This window comes from Solanum lycopersicum, chromosome 5 (assembly GCF_036512215.1).
Source record: "Solanum lycopersicum chromosome 5, SLM_r2.1".
Lineage (NCBI taxonomy): Eukaryota > Viridiplantae > Streptophyta > Magnoliopsida > Solanales > Solanaceae > Solanum > Solanum lycopersicum.
In genome coordinates this window covers 69,099,858-69,121,628 of record NC_090804.1, presented here as the reverse complement: position 1 = coordinate 69,121,628, position 21,771 = coordinate 69,099,858, and the positions used below count along the sequence as shown (strand labels likewise).

Here is a 21,771-nt window from a genome sequence, read left to right as displayed (position 1 = left end):
AGGAAGAAGAGGGTTGTGGCTGGTTGGCCAAGGATCAAATGGGGTAGTTTGACTATGGTCAATGCTCTGGAGGTGGGGGCGAAGTTGATGGATACGGAGGCTTGGGGGAGTAATGGAGATGTAAACAGTATGAGGGATAGGACTGCTAGTTGTATTAGGGAAGCAGCTAGAGAGGTGCTGGAGTCTCGAGAGGTAGGTTGAGTGAACATCGTGGGGATTGGTAATTGAGTGAAGAAGTTCAAGGGAAATTGGAGTGAAAAAAAGTGGCGTTACGCAAGCTGGTGGATAAAATGACGAGTAGGAAAAGTGACAGATAGGGGAAGGTATAAAATGGCGAGGAAAGAGGCTAAGATGGCAGCTTTTGAATGCTTGGACAAAGAATTAGAGCGTAAAGGCGGGGATAAGAAGTTGTACAAGCTAGCCAAGGCGAGAGAAAGGAGGGCCTGCGACATGGATCAAGTGAAGTGCATCAAGGACTAACCCAGCAAAGTACTTGTGGAGGAAACGCTTATTATTATACGGAGATGGCTGTCCTACTTGCATAAACTCTTGAATGAATAGAGGAATATACACATCGTGTTGGAGGGAGTTGGAGCACTCTCAGAGGAATCGTGATTTTGGGTATTGCAGGTTTATAAATGTGGAGTTAAAGGAATTACTAGTAAGATGCATAGTGGAAGAGTGATAGGGCCGGATGAGATCTCTGTGGAATTTTGGCAGAGTACAGGCTGGGCAGGTATGGAGTGGCTAACTAGATTGCTTAATGTCATTTTTAAGACGGCAAATATGTTGGAGGAGTGGAGGAGTAAAATGATTTTGTTGTACAAGAACAAGGGTGACATTTAGAGTTGCAATGAGAATAGGGGTATAAACTGGCTAAGCCACATTATAAAAGTTTAGGAAAGGGTGATGGAGCTGACGGTGAGGAGGGCTGTGTGTATTTTCGAGAACCAATTCAGATTTATGCCGGCACTATCAACTACTGAAGTCATCCATCTTGTTAGGAGACTATTGGAGAAGTATAGGGAAAAAAGGACCTCCACATGGTGTGCATCGACCTAGAAAAAGCATATGACAAAGTCCCAATGAAGGTTTAATGGAGATGCTTGAAGGTTAAAGGTTTTATGAAAGATGAGTGTTTTATGAAAAGAAAAGATTTTATGAAAAGATATATATTTCTGCTCATGCATGAATCACATTCATTAGTCAGGTAAGGTTGGTTCCCTCAGTCAAAGTAAGGCACTGGATGCCGGTCCATCTCAACAAGGTTTTGGGGCATGACAAAAAGTGGGAATGTTTGCATAAATATTGTGTGTGAGAACTAGATAAACCTATCAATTATGCCAAATTAGTTTAAGTATGACAATAATCACAAGTACTTCTTTCACAAAATATTAATCATATCTTCAAAGTTTAGGACAAATACTCGGTTTGTTGCTGCTCAAAGATAGAAATCAAGTGGAGAATTTTGAACCCGATAAATTACCTGTAATAACACAGGTATGATAGCCTCCACATGCAGCCTTTTCAGCATATGGAAGTCCATCTACCACAGATGGTAGCGAACAATTTGATGCTTCACTAAAGCCCTAAAATTTTAAATAGAAGTGGACATCATTCAATGTAAATTTAGAAGAAAAAAAAAGTTGCATGATGCTAGTATATATATATTTACCAATTTCTTATTTGCTCTTTCACCAAAAATATGTACAGATCCATTCTCTGTGGCTTGAAAAAGAGGATGAAAAATAAAATTTGAGGCCTTTCTTTAACATCAAAGTGCTTTCTGCAAATTTCAATGAGTTACCGCTAATGCAGACAGAATGCAACATTCCAGCAGAAGCATTCTTAACCTATTTACACAAAACTAGAATTGTCAAAATGAACCAGCAGCTATGAACCATGAATTAAAATCTCTTGACATCCTGCAGATAGAAGTCTATAATTGAAACTTGAAGACGTTGCAGACAACAGTACCTTCAACCCCTCAAGTTCCTTAATAAGTCGTGGTGTGTATTCACTGTTTTCAAAGACAAGAAAAAATCAATTGTTTAAAGGAAAGAAGAAATAACAGCTAATATTACCAACAATATCCAATTGGTTATTCACAAGAAACACTTGAATAGATGCAAAGTACATAATAACGTAGAAGAGTTCGCTACCACTGATAGCATCCTCTGTTATCCATTAATATGACGAGACCCATTTATTCATTAAAATAACTCAATTTGTGATTTGTTTTTGACAAGAGTAAACCATCAAACAAGAGTAAGAATAATGTTGTTAATAATTCATAATAATCGAAAGAAAACATCAATTCATGCAAAATGCAGAGGATCATCAACCATCTACTTAACCTGTCACTTTTTATGAGTCCAAAAATGCCTGATTGATGTCCATGACCAAGTCTTCCTGATTGTCCCCCACCCCAACTCAAAGTCTCACCTTTATCTGGCCAGAAAAAAGATAATATAGTGATGACATGAAGACAATGGTCATTCAGGCTTCGAGCAAAACATAGCTCTTTTTTCCTTAACAAGATAATAGTGGAATAACATGTTCGATTATGGTTTTTTTATCATGCAAAGAAGCATTTAACAAATAACATCTCATACCTGTTACAGCAATTGAGTGTTCGAAACCTAGGGAAATGATTTTGATTGTGACTCCATTCAAGCATTCAACTTTATTGGGTATAGACAGTACCGTATCAGCTTCTGCAGGTGATTGTACAAAATTGAGTACTTTAGGAATTTATGGTAGTTAATGGTATCCTTAAACCCAAGTCAAGTAAAAGATGCTATAGTGGACTATCTTTTTGCTTTATCTGATTTTGATACAATATTTGAATTTTTTGTTATATTTAGTCAGTTAAATAACTCATTACTTCTAATTTAAGTCATTAATATATTATCCTTTCTTTCGTCTAGCTTATTCGCATTTTTGTTTTTTTTTTTGGTTTTGCACTTCTGTTAAAATCCAGTGAATATTATAGAATTAGTGTAAATAAATTAGATGCCTAAGTTGCACAGACTCGGGTGCAGGTGTACGATACGGGTGTGGATCTTAAAGGGTCCTTCATGATATAATTTGCAAGATTCAGGATATGGATCCATGTATGGATAAGGGTGTGGGGATTTGCCTAAAAATAATTAAAATATCTAGAAGTAGAGTTATAAAAAATAAATGATGCGATTATGCAGAGAACATGAGGAGAATCCTGGAAGGAGATCAAAGGTAAAGGAGTGACATAGAAATCATATATTTATATAAAAGAGAACCCTAGGCCCGCCTACGTGGCGTCACCACAAGCTAGAATTTCCTTTTGAATTTATTTATTCCCAAAACTAGCCTTCCCCTTTAATGAAAAGTTGTGACTTCTACGAAGATTTATTACTTTTATGATGAGTTGCGACTTTTACAAAAAAATTGTGACTTTTATGAAATGTTATGACCTTTCCAAAGAGTTGTAACTTTTATGAATGATTGTGCCCTTTCCGAAGGGTTGTAAATTTTCCAAAGAAATTTGACCTTTTCGATAAGGCACAATAAATATTTGTTCACACTATCCTTTGTTTTCTATAAATAGAAGGATTTCATCACATTTTAAAACAACGAAAATTTTGAACATCTTCTTTTGCACAATTAAATATTATCTTTGTACCAATACCTACTGAATAGAATCGTTCTATCCTAAGAGGATCTATTCCTTTAAACCTCGGGTACTAGAGGGGAATAATTTCCTAAAGGGGACACTGTGCATTCAATGGGCTCAATTTTTTCCTTTCTGTTTCATTCGATTGTTACAGATCTTGGTAGGTTTTAATGCTTTGTTGTTTATGTTTTTGCAAAGCTATTGTTATAAGTATTTGTTAATACAAATTAAATAACACACATTAATTGAGTATTCGCACAAGTTTTCTCTACTGAAATTGTAGTTTCAAATTGAACTTTATCACTATGGTATGTTGATTTTTAAAAACACACAAAAAACTTAGTAGTTTTATGTAATATTTTTTAGGGATAATGCCCAAGTACCCCCTCAACCTATGCCCTAAATCTCAGAGACACACTTCTACTATACTAAGGTCCTATTACCCCCTGAACTTATTTTATTAATAATTTTTTACCCCTTTTTAGCTTACGTGGCACTATCTTGTGGGCCCAACGATGGTTGATTTTTTTTCTTGAACTAGTGCCACGTAGGCTAAAAAGGGGTAGTAAATTACATATAAAATAAGTTCAAGGGGTAATAGGACCTTAGTATAGTATAAGTGTGTCTCTGGGATTTCGGGCATAGGTTGAGGGGGTACTTGGGTATTTTCCCTATTTTTTAAATCAAGTATGTATAGTAAGTTGAATTATTGTCCTAGAATCTTTGTTCACTTTTTGCAGTCTTTTAAAATTTATTTATCTCTTCAGCAATGATTATTTATTTATTAGAAAATTTAACATCTTTGGTTGATGTTCTTTGATTCCTCAGAAATATCAAATAGTAACACTTCTTGGAAGCAAAATGATAAATTTTTGACAAAAAAAAATTATCATTAAAACGATAAATTATACAACCAAATTTAAGATAATTGATTGAAGGATAAATGAAAAGATGTTATAATTAACATCTTCTTTTATAATATTAATATGTATTACTACGTAATCTTGTATGTAAGATAATATAATATTTTTATTTTAGTAAACAATATGTTTTAAGTATTATTTTATAAATTATGTAATATTAACTTCCTGCGTGAGGCGCGACTTATTTTACTAGTTTTATATAAAAGGTATTCCATTTCCTTCAATTTTACCTTAGCTTTTGTATTGATTTAAGAAATCATCAAAATTGTCCAGACTTCCCCGTCGATTTTGGTCAAAGTACCCAAAATCGGTAGTTCGAATCAGGCACGGATCCCACACCCACACTCATGTCGTGTCAACACGGGTGCAGCACCAGAAGAGTCCGCGCAACTTAGACAAATGCTACCTGTGTGGAGATGTTTGTTTACTTGTGCGAGTCCGAAGGAACTCATTATATGTTACGAGTGTGTCCAAGTTTATGACAATGACTACACTTGGATCGAGGTTTCCAAATCGACCTCCTCCTCGTTGATTCTCCATATATTGACATGTTCGGCTTTTCTATGGTTTGAGATGCGAGAATAAAGGAGTCAATGATGGGTGATGAAACTACTTTGTGACTGGGAGGTGCGGCAAGACGAAGTAGACAAGAGGATAATTCATCAATTGTAGATTTGTAGCACTGGGCTAAAATTTGATTTCACACAAGATCATGGACAGTAGGAAGCCCAGCAAGTATAAGAACTAGAAACAATGTATGTTTGTGCTCTTGTTGTTTATCCACGTTAATGACTGGCATTAACGTTTCAAATTCCTCCATGATTGCTTGTACCTGTCCTAAATAAGTAGACATATCGGATTCTTGGTTCTTTAAGTTGGTCATTCGAGATATCACATCATAGAATCGAGATATGTCATTAGTGTATAAAACACGGGCCTTTTTCCCAAACTGAATAACATGTCTCGAATGGGCGAAACAAAGGCATCAACTTGGAATCAACAGATCGCCATAAGAGACTACATAATTGAGCATCAACCTTCTCCCATAGCTCACTAGCCTTTGCCGTTTCATCAACCACACAAGCATTATTCGTTAAGTGGACTTGGACACCTTGACCCTTGCACCACAACTCAACTGAGGAAGCCCAAGCTAAATAGCTTGAGGTGATCATAAGGCTTGAACTTCCTATATTTTCGGAGCCAAGAATATCAATCCCGAACGACTTATTGTGAAATTAGAATTTTATTTTTTCACAAACATATATAATTAAATTTGGGCAAGAATATGACTGCCAGAAACATATCTGACTGCCGGAAAAAAAAGATCTGATCACCAAAAAGCTGGCCAGAATCAGAAAAATAAAATGGTCAGCCTTGGGATGAAGAGGCGACCCCACTGGAAAAAGAAAACTGCTGACAGAAAATTTGATTCACTCAGACACCAATTTGGGTCACACGAAAACTGCACAGTGGCCACTGATTTCGCTGTATGATGTTCACTGATTATTTTCTCACAATTGCTCAGATACCATGTGAGTAATATAGGAAAAGAATATTATTGAATTGTGTATCTACATTATTACATTGACATCCTATTGATAGACACTACAATAGACTCCTTTTCCAACTAGAATACCAATTCCTATTCCTATTCTTATTCTAAAGTATGATTACATAAAATTATTCCTATTCTAACATATTAGATATGATTTTCTCCTTGTAATTATGTTCTACATATACACATAGTTGTTTAAGCCTCAATAGTTTGAGAAAATAATCAAGCAGAAATTTCTCTTCCTTCTAATCTTTCTCACATGTTATCAGAGCATTTTGTGAGAAAATAATCATTGTAAAAGAGAAATTCTATTGCCGAACAACTTTCCAGCAACTACACCACTGTTCCAAAGACTTCAAGAGGGAAGAATTATCCGGCAAGATACAGCTACATGCCGACACGTGAGTAACCATTCCAGGCAGTTTTCTAGCGATAAGTTTTCTTCACAGGAACTCGCCTTCTCAGTCCAAGACTCCCCATCACAATTCCACAGCATTCTGATAATATTTACCAGATTCCGGTGATTGTATCACGGTTTTTTTACTCATACAGATTTTTACTCTATTTTTGACACTGCTAGAACCCTGGTAACATCTACATCATATATTTTCCTGTCTTTCGTCCAGTTTATTCGCTTTTTTTTTTCCTTTGCACTTATGTTAGAATCCGGTGAATGTTCTAAAATTAGTGTAAATACAGTAGATAGCCTGATTTGCTCCTTGTAACTATATAGTTAATTTTCTTTACTTCATAGGACATATAAACATAGTTATTTAAACCCCAATAATATGAGGAATAATTAAGCAACATTTTCTCATCCTTCTCATCTTTCTCACATGTTATCAGAGCATTTTTTTGAGAAAATAATCATTGTAAAAGAGAAATTATATTGCCAAGCAACTACACCAATGTTCCAAGACTTCAGTGCTTCCCTGGGTACTGTATATAACAGCAGGATCAGAACCTTTGTGAGATTAGACCCCAGTCAATGAGATCAACCATATTAGTGGCCTAAAGCAAAAATCAAATGGGGCCTTAAACTTGAATTGTTAATAAATTTTATATAATTGATTTCTTTTAGTTTTCAATTGATAATATAGTCATTCTTATATTAAATTATTTTTCATAAGATATAGTACTCCAAATATGTCAAATTTCTTCTAATAATTCATTCCTTCATTTTCATGAAAAGTTTACTTTTTCTACAAATATTATTTAATATTTGTTAAAAATAATAACTTATAACCTATTATTATAAAAAATGAGGCCCCTAAAATTGGGGGTCTAAGGCACATGTCTTTTTTTTAACACTGTGAGCCACCCCTGAGTCAATCTCGCTCCATCTATCCTCCTATAAACCATCAAGAGGGAAGAATTATCCAACGAGATCCAGCCATGCACCAACGCCTGAGTGATCTTCCAGGCGGTTGTCCAGCGAGAAGTTTTCATCTCAGCAACTCGCCTCTCAGCCCAAGCCTATCCATCAAAATACTACCACATTCTAATAACTTTTTGCCAGATTACGACAATTGTTTGGGGGGGTTTTGACTCAGATTTTTTCTCTATTTTTTAACACTGCTAGCACTCTGGTACATCCACAACATAAATTTGATATTTGGTGCTAAAACCATCTTCATGGTCTTTCATATCAGATATTTTGGTGCTAAAACTATAGTTTCAAGCAACTCGAATCACTCTATCACCACAAAACCTTTGATTAGTGGTGTAGGTCTTCTTCTGTTCAATTATGGTACAAGGGAAGAGGTGCTCAAGATCACTTAATCAAACAAGCTAAGGATATTAATGAAAAGGATAAGGGAGAATGGGAAAAGATTGATGCTGAATTATGTAGCCTATTGTGGATATCTATTTATTCGAAGTTGATGACTCTATTTCGTCCATTCCAGACTTGCTTTCTAGTTTGGGAAAAGGCCTTGTGGAACATACACAAAAGACACCTCTCGTGTTTATAATGTGACTTTTCGGTTGACTAACCTTTAAAGGAAGGATTTCGATAAGTCTACATATCTTGGACATGTTTATGCAGTTTAGGAAGACTTCAATGAGTCGATGCCTCCTGAAGCAAATATTAATAAACAATTGGGGCAACGTTAGGAAATATTTTTCCTTTTGATACTTGTTGTGCTTCCATATAAAATTGTCTCTGTGCATATGACCACATTCTGGCTATTCCTATTGCTCCTATCATGGACAAACAGTTCTCTCAGTTATTACGACTAGTTGCACACATGTTGCACCACATATTTTGTCTAGTCATATAGTGACATAGTAGATTCTTCTATTCTAGTGTCTCGGACTGAAAATCAGAATAATGGTCGTTCTAGAAAAACCCAGACAAGCTGTAGCTTTGTTAAAAGTTGGGCTATACACGTGATGTGTGATATTCTTTACATGATCGACCTTCCAAAAATGATCATGTTGCTCAGAATAAATTCAACGTTACCCCAATCAATCAAATGTTACTACTTATTCGAGGCAAAATACAATTGCCCTCTTCCATATCCAGCAAGCAACCAGATATTTCTACAAGTAACATGATAATTCCACGGGGTAGCACAGAAAAAATTAAGCATATTATTGAGACTGCTCGCACCCTTATGTGCACATGTCCCGCTGCATTTCTGGGGATGCAGTACTCACATTTCTGGGTATGCCTTCCTCCACCACTCAAAATCAAATTCCACTCCATTGTGTTCCCTCAGTCACCTTTGTTCTCTTTTCTATCTCGTCTTAGGGAGTACGTGTTTTGTCCTATAACCTCACTTTAGGAAGAGACAGATTAGCTCTTGATCTCTTCAATGTCTATTTCTTTTTTTTTCTTTTTTTTTATAGGGTAAAGGTTTATTGACTAAGTACCAAGAGGTAACAAAACCAGAAAAAAAAATTTGATGAAGTAAGAAGAATGTCATTAACAAAGCATCAAGCAGATGCACAGATTACAAAAGAAAGAAATATTAGCTACCAAAAAGGCAACCAGATGTTAGAAAAGACTGTTGGGAATGTACATAAAGTCAATTACAACATCTTCCTCGCAACTCCAGAAACACCATATATTGATCTATATTATCAAGAAACTACTTTACCACCAACTAAACAAATTATGTGAACACTTGATTTTAACCCTCAAAATATGGTCCTTTTGCCCATCAAAACAAGCGTTATTTCTTTCTAGCCATAGTCCAGAATATGCACAAAGCTTTATGCGTTCTTTGGTGCTGCCAACTCTCCAACACTCCTTCACACTCTGAGGCATGAGCGAAGAAATCCCCCAAATATGGAAGAAAAATTCCCAACATTGTATAGCTATTCTACAATGCATAAGAAGGTAATCCAGTGTCCAACTATTCTTCACATTAGTAACATCTATTTCTTGGTGCAAAAAAAAATTCTAAAGCTTATCCTGAGTAAGGCAGACTCCCAATGCTGCAATCCAACCAAAACAAACTACCTTTATAGGAGCGTTAGTTCTCTGAATCCCTTTCCATGGCCAACTAGTATCCCAGTATCCTGTATGTTTCATTAAAAGACTACAACACTTCTCTACTGAAAAGGTTCCATCTTTACTAGCTCTCCATACCAAGTAGATACTATCAATGAATCTTGAATTGAACTTGAAAAGAAGAAATCTTGATTGCAACAAGATTAAATAGGGAAAGCTCTTGAAGTTGGGAATTAGAGAACATATTCACGATTAAGATAGAAATATACTTAATCGGCTTGCTTAAGTATTTTACAGAAATAATTAATGTGTTCTTGTTATTTCTAATTCCACAGAAAATAAGCATAAGTTTAAACTGAACAAGGTGAGCAGCAATTAACAGATTTCTGTGAGTAAAATCAACCCTGTCAATTAATAATCCAAATTGTAAGTAATTGATTGAAGAATTTAACAGGATTGATAGACAAAACCCGTAACTCTAGATTATTTTCTCTCATTGTAATCCAACTCACCCTAAATGTGTTGATCAATTATTTTCCATCTTTAGCTAATTTAGTAGCAATAGTTTGTCAGACAACATTTTGAATCTTTTCTTGACTCGATAATTTGTAAAAATATTATTAGTGATATAGTTAGCTCTCGTTTGGCCATAGATTTTGGAATCTTTTATTCATAAAATATTTGAAAACATTATTTGTCCATGGAAATTGATCAGTTTTGGGAGAAATTTTTTTTCCACTCACAACTACAATTTTTTTTCCAAATAAAATGCATGTCCAAACACAACTTCAAAAACTCTTCTTTTTCTTTCAAGTATCACAAAATATATGATAAAACGCTATCTTAATCACAAGTTCTCATGGAAACAATACTTAATTCATCTTTCTAAAAAAAATACTTGATTCGCTACTTTGTTACTTGTCGGCCACCTATAGTTGTGCGCGTTTTAGGGCAAGGCAACAATGGCAACGAAAATGGTTAAAGGAGAAGCCAAAAAAAAACATAATGTAAGAGCATAGTTCTATTACTCTTTCCAAGGCCAAGCTGACCATATGTGTTCTTCCCCCACATATAAAGTTCTCCATCCACTGCAATAAAATCGCAGACTATTATATGAACCCGACTTATTTAAATGTAAATAATTAAATCTATTTAAAAATTAGGGGAAAAGGAAATGAAGAGGCTATGGAAAAAGAATGAATGCTTATAAACTATAACTGCTAAATGACCTAGAATGTAAATGAAAAATAAAACAAAGAAAAAAAAACAATTAAACAATCGAAAATAAAATGGCAGACGAGTGCAAACCACTTGCCTCATTGGTCTATATGTTAACAATGTAATAAACTAAACACAAATATATCATCAGTCTTGGTACAGGTCCTCTTCTGGTGGAGGGAGAATTGCCTTCATTCAAACATTAAACTTTACAGGTTTGCTGTTTTTCTTTTATGTTGTTTAAATAGAGTTGTTAGGTTTAATACAAGCTACCTTATTTTTCTTATTTTTTTTAAATATAACATCCTGCCAAATAGGAGCCATATACCATAGGTACACTAATAGTCCTAGTGCAATTCTTTTTTCTAGTTTGTACCCAGATGTGGAGTCTGGCAGATGCACAGTCATACTTTGTAACAACTAAGTATAATGTTTTACATACTGGATGCCACAGTCATACAAGTCAAGGTGCTGTGCTTTTAGATTTAGGACTCTGTTTCTTCTACCACTCTTTGGTGGTGTTTGAATAGGTCTGGGAATATTTCTTCTAGAGTTTTCTTACAATTTCCTAGAAGGCACTTTTTCAAAAAACATTTGTACTTGGATTAGAGATATTTCCCAAAACAAAACCTAAAATAAAAACCAATTCGTCATAGCTAACCATCTATCTTGAGACAGGCATAATTGCTGTAACAACACCCCATGGATGTTCAGTCTCAAGAGCTATTAGGAATCTTTGGCCAATGATGCAGATCAGAACTAAGGTGAGGATAGGAAATGGGCAGAAAACCTCTTTTTGGCAAGACAAATAGGTAGGGCTTTTAACAATGAATGAACAACATCCAGAGCAATACACTCTAAGCCAGCAACAACAAGCCACAGTTGCCATGATGTGGACTTGACAAGGATGGAATCTATATCTAGGGAGATATCTGAATGATTGGGAGATCGGGAGGATAACAGAATTCTATAACTCAGTAGCAAGATTCAACAATCTGACCGAAGAAGTGGACAGACTAGTATGGAACAGAAACAGAAACAGTAAGAGAAACGTTTTCTGTCAAATCTGCATACAAGGAGCTAAATGTAGGAGTGGTGAAGGAAAGAGATTGTCCTTGGAAGATGATATAGAAACCAGAAATTCCTTACTAAGTTAACTGTTTCATCTAGCTTTTGGCAAAGAAGCAGTTTTAACTCATGATAATCTGAACAAAGTCACCATCTAACAGCTGGGTGTTTTTTATTTGGGGAACAAGCTGAGACAATCAACCATCTTTTTTTACACTGCAAATGGACAGACCAGCTTTGGAGGATGTTCGTCAGTCTGAAAGGAATTAGTTGGGTCATTTGGTGAAAGTTGAAACCTGTAAGCATTGCAGACATTCTAAGATACTGGAATATGGATGGTAATGTGAGCAAGAAGGAAGAAAGATGGAAGATCGTCCGGGCATGCATTTGGTGGTCAATTTGGATTGAGAGGAACAAAAGGTGCTTTGAGGGGACTCAGAACAACATTCAGAATCTTAAAATGAATTGTTTAGGCCTTTTTATTTTTGGTGTGAGCAAAAACTATTAGCTCAAATAGAAGATATGTTTTAAGCTTTTTGTATATCACAGAATTGAATTACAAGTTGTAAGTTGTAATACTTTTGAAGGGGAACTACACTTTGGTTGTAGTATACCTGTGGTTCTGTGGATATGTAGAAGTAAAGTTACCATTATCAAAAAAAAAACAAGTCCGCCTCATATGTCAAATTTTAACAATATTCCTTGAACAAGTATAAAATAGGTTGAGTTTAATATGATTGAAGAATGATACTAAAGGTCGAAGGTATGTTTTACATAACAGTTATAAGACTGACAATGTTATATGGTAGTGAATCTTGGGCCGTTTTAGTACAATTTGGTCACAAGTTAGTGTTGAAGAGATGCAGATGCTATGATGGTTGTCCGGTCATACAACATAAGATAAGATTATTAAAATTGACTACAAGCCAGAAGATGCAAGTGGGATATACTGAGAAGATACACTAAGAGAAGGTCGCTTGAAATTGTTGGGTCATGTGATGCACTGAGCTAAAGAGACACCGATCCATAGGTGAGAAACTATGATGAGTGATAGTGTAACAAGGGACAGTGTAGACCTAAAATCACAAAGAAGATGTCCTGAACCACCTATAATTTCCTTGATAGTTGTTACAAAATAACAATAGTATACCTAGCATAATTCATAACAATAGTATACCTAGCATAATTCATAACAATAGTATACCTAGCATAATTCATAATTTTAGGCCAATATGATACGAAATGAAAATAGTGTTCCTAGAATAACTCATAAGTGGGATCTGGGGAAGTTAAGATGTACGCAGACCATGCCCCCACATTATGTGGGATAGAGAGGCGATTTTCTATAGACCCTCGACTCAAAAGAGGAGTTATTCGGAACAAGGTTACAAAAAGACAAAAACGACAACGAAATATCAATATACTAAGCAAAATGAGGCAAAAGATAGTAAAAACACATTGGAGAATAAGAAATTACGTGATTGCTAAATACTACTACTAATAAGGGAGAGGAGATGGGGCACTCGGCTACCTACTATTCTTCTACCCTAATCACTGTCCTCCAGACCTTTCGATCTAGGGTCATGTCCTCAGTAAGTTGAAGTTGTGTCATGTGTTGTCCAATCCATCCCACCCCCCTTCTTTTTTGTCCTACCTCTACCTCTCCTAACTCCCACTACAGCCACCTCACCCAGCTCCTTACGGCGAGCGCATCAACGCGCCTCTTCTTCACATGTCTGAATCATCTCAACCTCGCTTCCCCCGTCTTGTCCGACATGAAAGTCACTCCCATCTTGCCCCGTATAACTTTGTAACCTATCAGCAATACTTTCTAAACTATCAACAAGTTAAATAATTATTTCTTGATAAAAGCAGTTAAAATATAGAAGCGGTGGATGGATGATGCAATGGAATACAAGTTTAAGACCCAGCAGCCTCTAACACCAAGGAAGCAAGTAACAAAATGAACAGAAGAAAATTAGTTCAAATGTTAAACAGAAAATAAAAACGGAAGCATCAAACAGCAACAGATAACTACAACCCAATAAATGAGAAATGCAGATGATCAGAACTAGTAAAACCCAATATTTAATAGCATACAAGATAAAAGTACCATCAAGATCAACCATAAGAGACCTGTATAAAAGATCCATCATCCATCAAAATCAATCACAATAAACCTGTAATAGCAGAAGAATGATGACAACCAGCTGAAACTTTAACAATTTCTTTGGGTAGTCCAGCGACTCCAAGTGGTTCCTGCAATAATAATATCCCACGCCAACTTAGTTAAATCAGCAGTTCCACTGTGTGGCTGAGACTACTGATACAATTAAGAAACACAAGTATGATAGGAGGTGACAGACTAGGGCTCATCGGTTTGCCTTATGATACAAAATAATCTCGAATAAGTATGACAGGAGGTGTCTATCTGGCCACTTTGATAGTTAAGGTGTTCAACTGAACATTGGAGACTACTTCTATGTAAAAAATAAACTTTCTGGCATTTCACAGTATAAAAAATGAAACTCTTGGTCTAGGGGAGAAGGCTTATAGCAAGAGTGGGTTGATTGTTGCTACTTGGATGCAACTGGCACAACTTCGGTCCCTTATTTTCTTCTGGTGTATCCATAGAATTCCTTATTATATAGAAGATTGGGTGAAGTTTGTAGAGTATGTTTTTGTATTTACTACTTGTATACGGCCAGTTTTATGTCCATAAACATGGGCATGATTATGAATGAAAATACTTTTACTTGATCAAAGAAGGGGGGAGAAACTTCTTTCTTTGGGACAAAAGCAAATGTAAAGGAGAGATCATTAAAACTGGGGAATTTTCTACCACCATGAATTTTTCCCCTCAATCCTCACAAGAGTTGATGACCTAATACAAGATACAAAAGGAACCATTTAGGGTGGGAACTTGTAGCTATCAGTGTTCGGGGAAATGGGTGACTTTGTGGATTTAACACATCAAAACGTGCTTCTGAACGATGTTATGAATTTTCAGGTTGTATTAGAGAACTTGAACTTGTTGATCCTTCTCAGGTGAAAATTTCACATGGTTTAAGAGCAGAAATCACTTGACTGCTTCAAGACTTGACAGATTCCTTTTTCAACTAAATGTGGTGATGAATTCTGAAGTGTGGTGATGAATTCTGAAGTGTATAAAGTAGTCTATCTTACGAAGAATCTAACTAGATCATGGTCCCTTGATGCTACAATTGGTGGCTTGAAGTTGATGGCTTTATTGATATTTTGAAGGAGTGGAGGAACTCTTGAGTTCTCAGTTTCAATACTCAACAGAGACAAAAAAAAAGAAACGCTGGGTGATTCTTCCCATCTGTCCTAGCCTTGGTAGACAATGTTACCCGGTGCTTGTTGCTAGTGGGAGGTGGCAGGTATCCCGTGAAATTAGTCGAGGTGTGCAAAAGTTGGCCCAGACACCACGGTCATAAAAAAAAGACTTACTGGAAGATCTGATTTTCTCTTAGCCAAAAAGACAAAATCCAACAGAGGCAGAGATCTAGAGATTTTTTTATTTTTAATTTTTTTTTTTTTTGGGGGGGGGTATGGCCGCCTCACACAGAAGATGCAACACTATAGAAAAAATGAAGTTAATGGGACTTCACTTGATGGTCCAGATGACATCAACATTGAGATCAGAGATCTTGTCATTTTATCAGAATCTTTAGCAGAACCTAAGGTATGGGACAACGTGACAGATCAATGATGTGGATATAACTTGCTATAAAGACCACTTGAATGGTCAGAAGTTGGCATGTGATGAGCAACCAATGTCCAGGAGACGAGGCTCCAGGGCCAGATGTCTAGACCAAGGTGTTTTTATCAGAAATCTCAGTTCTTCCCTAAAGAATATATCATGAAAAGTTTGGAGATGTTTTATAATCATCACTTTTTTTAAAAAGTGCTTTAATGCCACTAACATTGCCTTGATTCCAGAAAAGAATAAAGCTCTTGGATTGAGGGATTTCAGGCCCAAACATGGCTGGAAGCTTTTACAAGATTGTCTCCAAATTGTTGAGTGAAAAGACTGAAAAATGTCATGCAAAAAATGAAAGAAAACTCCCAGATGGCTTTCATCAGAGGATACAAATCATGGATGCTGTTCTCATTGCTGGTGAATGTCTTGATTCAAAAATAAAAAGCAACACCAGTGGGGTACTTCGTAAATTTAACATAGAAATGGCATTTAATTATATGAATTAGATAGAGTAACCTGGTACCTGTGGCTGGTGGGAGCAGTGTTATCAAAGGCAAAAAGTGCAAAAAAGCTCTAAGGTATGTGGGGGCTTTAAACGCAAATAAAGCATGTCTTTAACAAAAAAAGGCGCAAAGGGAGAAAAGAATAAAATATATATGTTTAGTCCAAGACTAATAATTTTAAACATGAATGACAAATATATGACCAAAGAAATGAAAAAAATTACGATTAAGTGCAATATCAATTATTTAACCTCAAATTCTTCATAAGAGGCTCACTGGCAATGTTTGTCTTAGAACCTTGATGACGACACTAAAGCGCACATAAAGCGAGGTGAAGCGCTCAACACATTTTGAGTCTCGCTTAAAGGCTTAAGCGCGCTTAAAGCGAGTCTTTGATAACACTGGGTGGGAGGTGACATGTTCCCGTGGAATTAGTCAAGGTGCACAAAAGCTTGCTCGGACACCACAGTCATCAAAAAAAATCATATGAATTGGAGATTCTTATTATGTTATGCATTCATGTTTTGTTAAGTCTAGTTCCAATCTTAGTGGAGGATTAATGATTGAAACAGCCCAACCCGCTAGTGATATAGTCCGCTTTGGGTCTAGGCATGCACGGCTTTAAAATGTGTCACTGGTGGAGAAGGTTTAGTTACTTATATACCCTACATCTCTCAAGTATTTTGTCGATGTGGTACTTCCTCTCCTCATATGGAGTCCGCATCCTCGCTGATTTTTACCCCACCATATGGGATTTTCTTGGACTCAACACTGAGGTTTACCCCACCTTACCGGATTTTCCTAAACTCGGTTGACCTCTTGCCCACATCGACAAAACTGACATATAAGTGGTTTTGATATCATTTGTGATAGTCCAACCTGCTAGTGATATTGTCCACTTTCGGCCTAGGCCCATATGGCTTTAAAACACATCATTAGTAGGTAAGGCATTCTTACTTATATAGCCAACATCTCTCATTTGTTTTATCAATGTGGGGCTTTTTATCTTAAGTTAAGGTGTCACAATGATCTCTGAGAGGCAAAGAAGTCGTACTTGTGAGAAACATTGGAGAAGAATATTATTGAATGTTGCCTCTACATTATTACATAGAGACCCCATTTATAGACACTAGTCACTACAATACAGTCATTAACCAAGTAGGATACTATTTATTATTTCTATTTCTATTACTATTCCTACTCTAAATAGGATTGTATAAACCTATTCATATTGTATCACTCCCCATCAAGCTAGTGCATACAAGTAATGTACCTAGCTTTTTACAATGTAATTAATATGAGGACTGATGAGAGGCTTGGTGAGATATCTGCAAGTTGATCACTCGACTTCACAAAACTAACAGTCAATCTCAATGTTATTGTTTTATCATGAAATATTGGATTTGATGCATAATATCAATCAATCTCAATGTGCTCGATATTCTCATGAAATACTGAATTTGATGCATAATGTCAATAATACACAAAGTGATTAAAATAGTGTTAAACTTCCCAAACCAAGCTTGAGAAGGCTACTTTAGACCATAGAGTGACTTACATAATCAACACACGAGGCTACTAAACTCCCCCTGAGCAACAAAATTAGGTGGTTTCTCTATACAGACTTCTTCACAATGCAGTTATTGTCGAAAAGTTCTCAAAAACTAGTATAGGTATATGGATTGTCTTTGAATCAATAGATGAGTCCAAATTAAACAAGAAAGTCACTGAAAAAATGACAAGAACATGCTCATGCGCTAAAGTATTAAATTTGATGGCTAAAAGTGGTCACAATCTGAAAAATAAAGTTATACTGGTAGGATAAGAATGATGACACGACCCTGCTGAGAAAGAGAATTATAGGATAGGATCAAAACAATGGCATGACCCAACTGGAAAATAGAAATTATACGGGTAGAGTCAGATTGACGACAAAAAGAGAAATAATATGGGTAGGTCCAGAAAGATGGCACAACCCTAAAAAAATAAAATTTGAGGAGTCACCAGACTACGCAAATCAAATCTGAGGAGTCACCTAAAAAACACAGTGCTACACAACTCAGATATGAGAAAGTGGATCGGAAAAATCCACGGTACTATGCAAATTAAATATGAAAAGTCATCCAGAGAGATGCACCGTACTACGCAAATTAGATTTGAAAAAAAGTAGTCACCGGAAAGATGGCACGTTGTTGCACAAACTAAATATGAAAAAGTAGTCACCGAAAGAATGGCAAAGTGCTACACATATAAGATATGAGAAAGTAGTCATCGAAATGATGGCACAGTGCTACACGAATCAGATATGAGAAAGTAGTCACCGGAATGCTGGCACAGTGCTACACAAATTGACAAATTGTTCACGAAAAAAGAGTCACAGGAAAGACGGCACGGTGCTACACAAATTAAATATGAAAAAGTAGTCATCGAAAAGATAGCCCGATGCTTACACAAATCAAATATGAGAAAATTCTCACCCTAAAGATACATGATGACCCAACTTTTTCTAACAAAATCGTTGGCCAAATGGGCGGCATATATGGGTAATAGTCGCTCGTCAGCAGCGGAAGCTCTTTGATTGTTTATCAGGGGCTCTGATACCAAAATACCAAATATAGGAAAAAAATATTTTTGAATTTTGTCTATACATTATTACATAGAAAACCTATTTATAAACACTACAATACAATCCTTTACCAAGTAGGAAACTATTTATTATTTCCTATTCATATTCCTATTCTAAATAGAATTGTATAAACCTATTCATATTCCTATTCTAAATAGGATTGTATAAACCTATTCATATTCTAACAGTACTCACGTTCTCTTTTGTGGACTGGAAACCTACATTGATAAGTGTTGTTGATTGTCATACCACGAACTAGGATCTCCATCACATTCAAAAGGTTTATTGGTGAGCTCTGCTTTTGCAAGGATAGTAATTTTTTTTCCATTTATACAATCAAATTAGCACTTTCATAGACCGTTTTACAGTATTTAGGTTATGGATTTCTATCGTTTGCATTACAAATGTTATCTTTTTTTTCTGATAAAGTAAAGTTGTATTTTTCAGCAATGAGGGTATGCTGGCAATCATCAAAAAGATTTACATCAGTGACCCAAAATAAAAAAACTCAAGAAATTGCTACTAAACTTACAAAGAAGAGAAAAAATTTAAAATTTGTCGAGCATCCTCTATACCCTCCTCATTACACCAAAAACAGAAGGTCTTCATACAGCGCCATTTGATCTTTTGTACTGACTTTGTAGTATTTTCCATACACCTCTTGTTTCTTTCTCCCCAAATAGTCCACCATATACAAGAGGGTATCATGTTCCACCATTTCTTCTGGCTCTTACTCCCCCCTCTTCTCACCCAGCAACTGAGAAGGTCTGCAGTGTGCTCTGGCATTGTCCAGTTTGTCTGTGTTCTGCTTAGAAAAATGGCCCATAATTGAGAAGTGACTTTGCAATGGAGGAATAGATGGCTATTAGTCTCATTTGTTTCATTACACAGTGAAACACCTGGAGGCTATTTCAAAGCCTCTTCTTTGCAGCTTCTCATGAGTTAGGCATGCCCTTCTAGCCACTAGCCATGAGAAACACCTCACTTTAGTTGGCACTTTATATTTCCATACCTTACTCCATGGTGTAGAAATTTCCTCTGGAAGTTCCTTCACTTTCCTATTGTACAATCTGCTGACTCACAACATACCATCATGATTGTGTTTCCAAATCATTACATCAACTTCTAGACTTGTGCCCTTGAAATCATCCAGCATTTGTAGCATCTCGGCTACTCTCCCTATCTCCCAGTCATTTAGTAACCTTCTGAAGCTGAAATTCCACCCTTGTTCAGACCATACCTCATTTACCATTGCATCTGGAGACGAGCTGAGGATATATATGTCCGGATAGGAAGACATCAAGGAGTCCTGACCAATACAGTGATCTTTCCAGAAAAGAACCCTGGTCCCATTCCCTACTTTGTATCTAATACTGTGTTGTAGTTGGCCCCATAAATTTTTGATAGTTCTCCACACCGAGACACCATACGGGATATTCACCATATCGGAAACCCATGGGCTATTCTGGCCATACTTGTTACTGACAACTTCCTTCCAAAGTGCTTGATCCTCTCTTCCGAACCTCCACAACCATTTTGCTACAAACACTTGTTTTGTAGCCCCAAGTTTATGATCCCTAACCCCCCTGAGCTTCTACTTAGCAAAGCAGGTTGCCATTTGACAAGATGTATCTTTTATCTTCCTTGATTCCCGACCAAAGAAAATCCCTCCTTAATTAATCAAGTCTTTCTTCCACTTTGGCTAGCATAGGGAACAGGGACATCACATAGGTAGGTAAAGAGTCTAGTAAAGAGTTTATCAGAATGGTTCTTCCATCGAAGGATAGATATTAAGATTTCCAGTTTGCCAGCTTCTTCTCAGTTTTTTCAAGTACACCATCCTATATCACTAGCTCTTTATGGTTGTTTCCAAGTGGCATACCTAGGTAAACAGTTAGAAGTTTTTCAATTCTGCACCCCAAAATGTTTGCTAAGGCCTGGATCTGTGTAACCTCTTTGATGGGATATATACAACTCTTCCTCCCGTTGACTGCCAAGCCTGAGACCGCCTCAAAGACTACCAATATCATTCTAACAATTCTAATTTGATCCTCCTTAGCTTCGCAAAATATGACAGTGTCGTCAGCATAAAGCAAATGACAAATTTGCATATCCGCCCCTAAGAGATTGCCTACTTTAAATCCTTGCAACAATGAGTTTTGAGTAGCCACCCTCATCATACTATCGAATCCTTCCATGTATGATGAAAAGGAAAGGGGAAAAAGGGTCTCCCTGTCTAAGACCTCTTTCTGAGGGAAAAAAACCAGTAGGTTCTCCATTTATCAGATGGAGAACCTAACAGATTTTATACAGACCTCAATCCATCTCAACCATCTCTCACCAAATCCCATTTGTTTTAACATATTGAGCAAAAACTCCCAGTTAACATGATCATATGCCTTCTCAATGTCTAGCTTGCACATAACTCCAGAGTCGACCCCTGTGAGTCTAATATCTACACATTCGCTAGCAATAAGGGCAGCATCCATGATATGTCTGCCTTTTATGAATGCCATTTGATGTTTGTTTACCAGTTTACTGATTACTTTCTTCAACCTCTCAGCTAGCAGCTTCGCTATAATTTTGTATAGCCCGCCTATCAAACTTATGGGTCTGAAGTCCCTAAGCTCATTTGCCTCTTGTCTTCTTTGGGATAAGAGCCACAAAGGTGGCATTCAAGCTCTTCTCAAAGACCTGCTGATCATGAAATTGTCTGACGGTATTCATGATATCTACCTTGAGCATCTCCCAAAAGTTTTGACAAAAGCTCATGGGAAACCCGTCCCGGCCAGGGGCTTTGTCACTTGCACACAATTTGATTCCTTCTACCACTTCTTATTCCTCGAACTGTCTTTGTAACCAGTCCTTCTCCTCAAAACTGATTCTTTCAATGCCTTGTAAGTTTAGACCAGGCCTCTAATTCTCAGTTTCTCAGTATAGTTTCTGATAGATATTGGTAATCTCTGTTTTGATCTCATCAGTATCAGTCAACTCTCTGCCATTTACTTCCAATTTTTCAATTAACTTTATTCTTTTGTG

The 21,771-nt window shown here is 36.4% G+C and overlaps 1 protein-coding gene across 13 annotated transcripts in view; it reads right to left on the bottom strand.

The window, feature by feature from the left end:
* LOC101264219 (ultraviolet-B receptor UVR8) overlaps nt 1–21,771 on the bottom strand; it is a 36,967-nt gene that overhangs the window by 9,959 nt on the left and 5,237 nt on the right. For 3 of the 13 annotated variants that reach the window (XR_741622.4, XM_004239576.5, XM_010322996.4), the window contains 8 exons: nt 14,060–14,138; nt 10,622–10,681; nt 2,616–2,717; nt 2,358–2,451; nt 1,978–2,020; nt 1,808–1,853; nt 1,676–1,728; nt 1,487–1,589 (listed from right to left, as the gene is read on the bottom strand). Coding sequence is in view for 11 of the 13 variants with exons in the window: in XM_004239576.5 (XP_004239624.1) it covers nt 1,487–1,589; nt 1,676–1,728; nt 1,808–1,853; nt 1,978–2,020; nt 2,358–2,451; nt 2,616–2,717; nt 10,622–10,681; nt 14,060–14,138 (580 nt within the window). In the remaining 2 variants the exon portion in view is untranslated. Of the gene's footprint in view, nt 1–1,486; nt 1,590–1,675; nt 1,729–1,807; nt 1,854–1,977; nt 2,021–2,357; nt 2,452–2,615; nt 2,718–10,621; nt 10,682–13,992; nt 14,139–21,771 lie in introns of all 13 variants that reach the window. The other 10 variants (XR_011221478.1, XM_010322994.4, XM_069298654.1 and 7 more) reach the window with 7 other exon arrangements.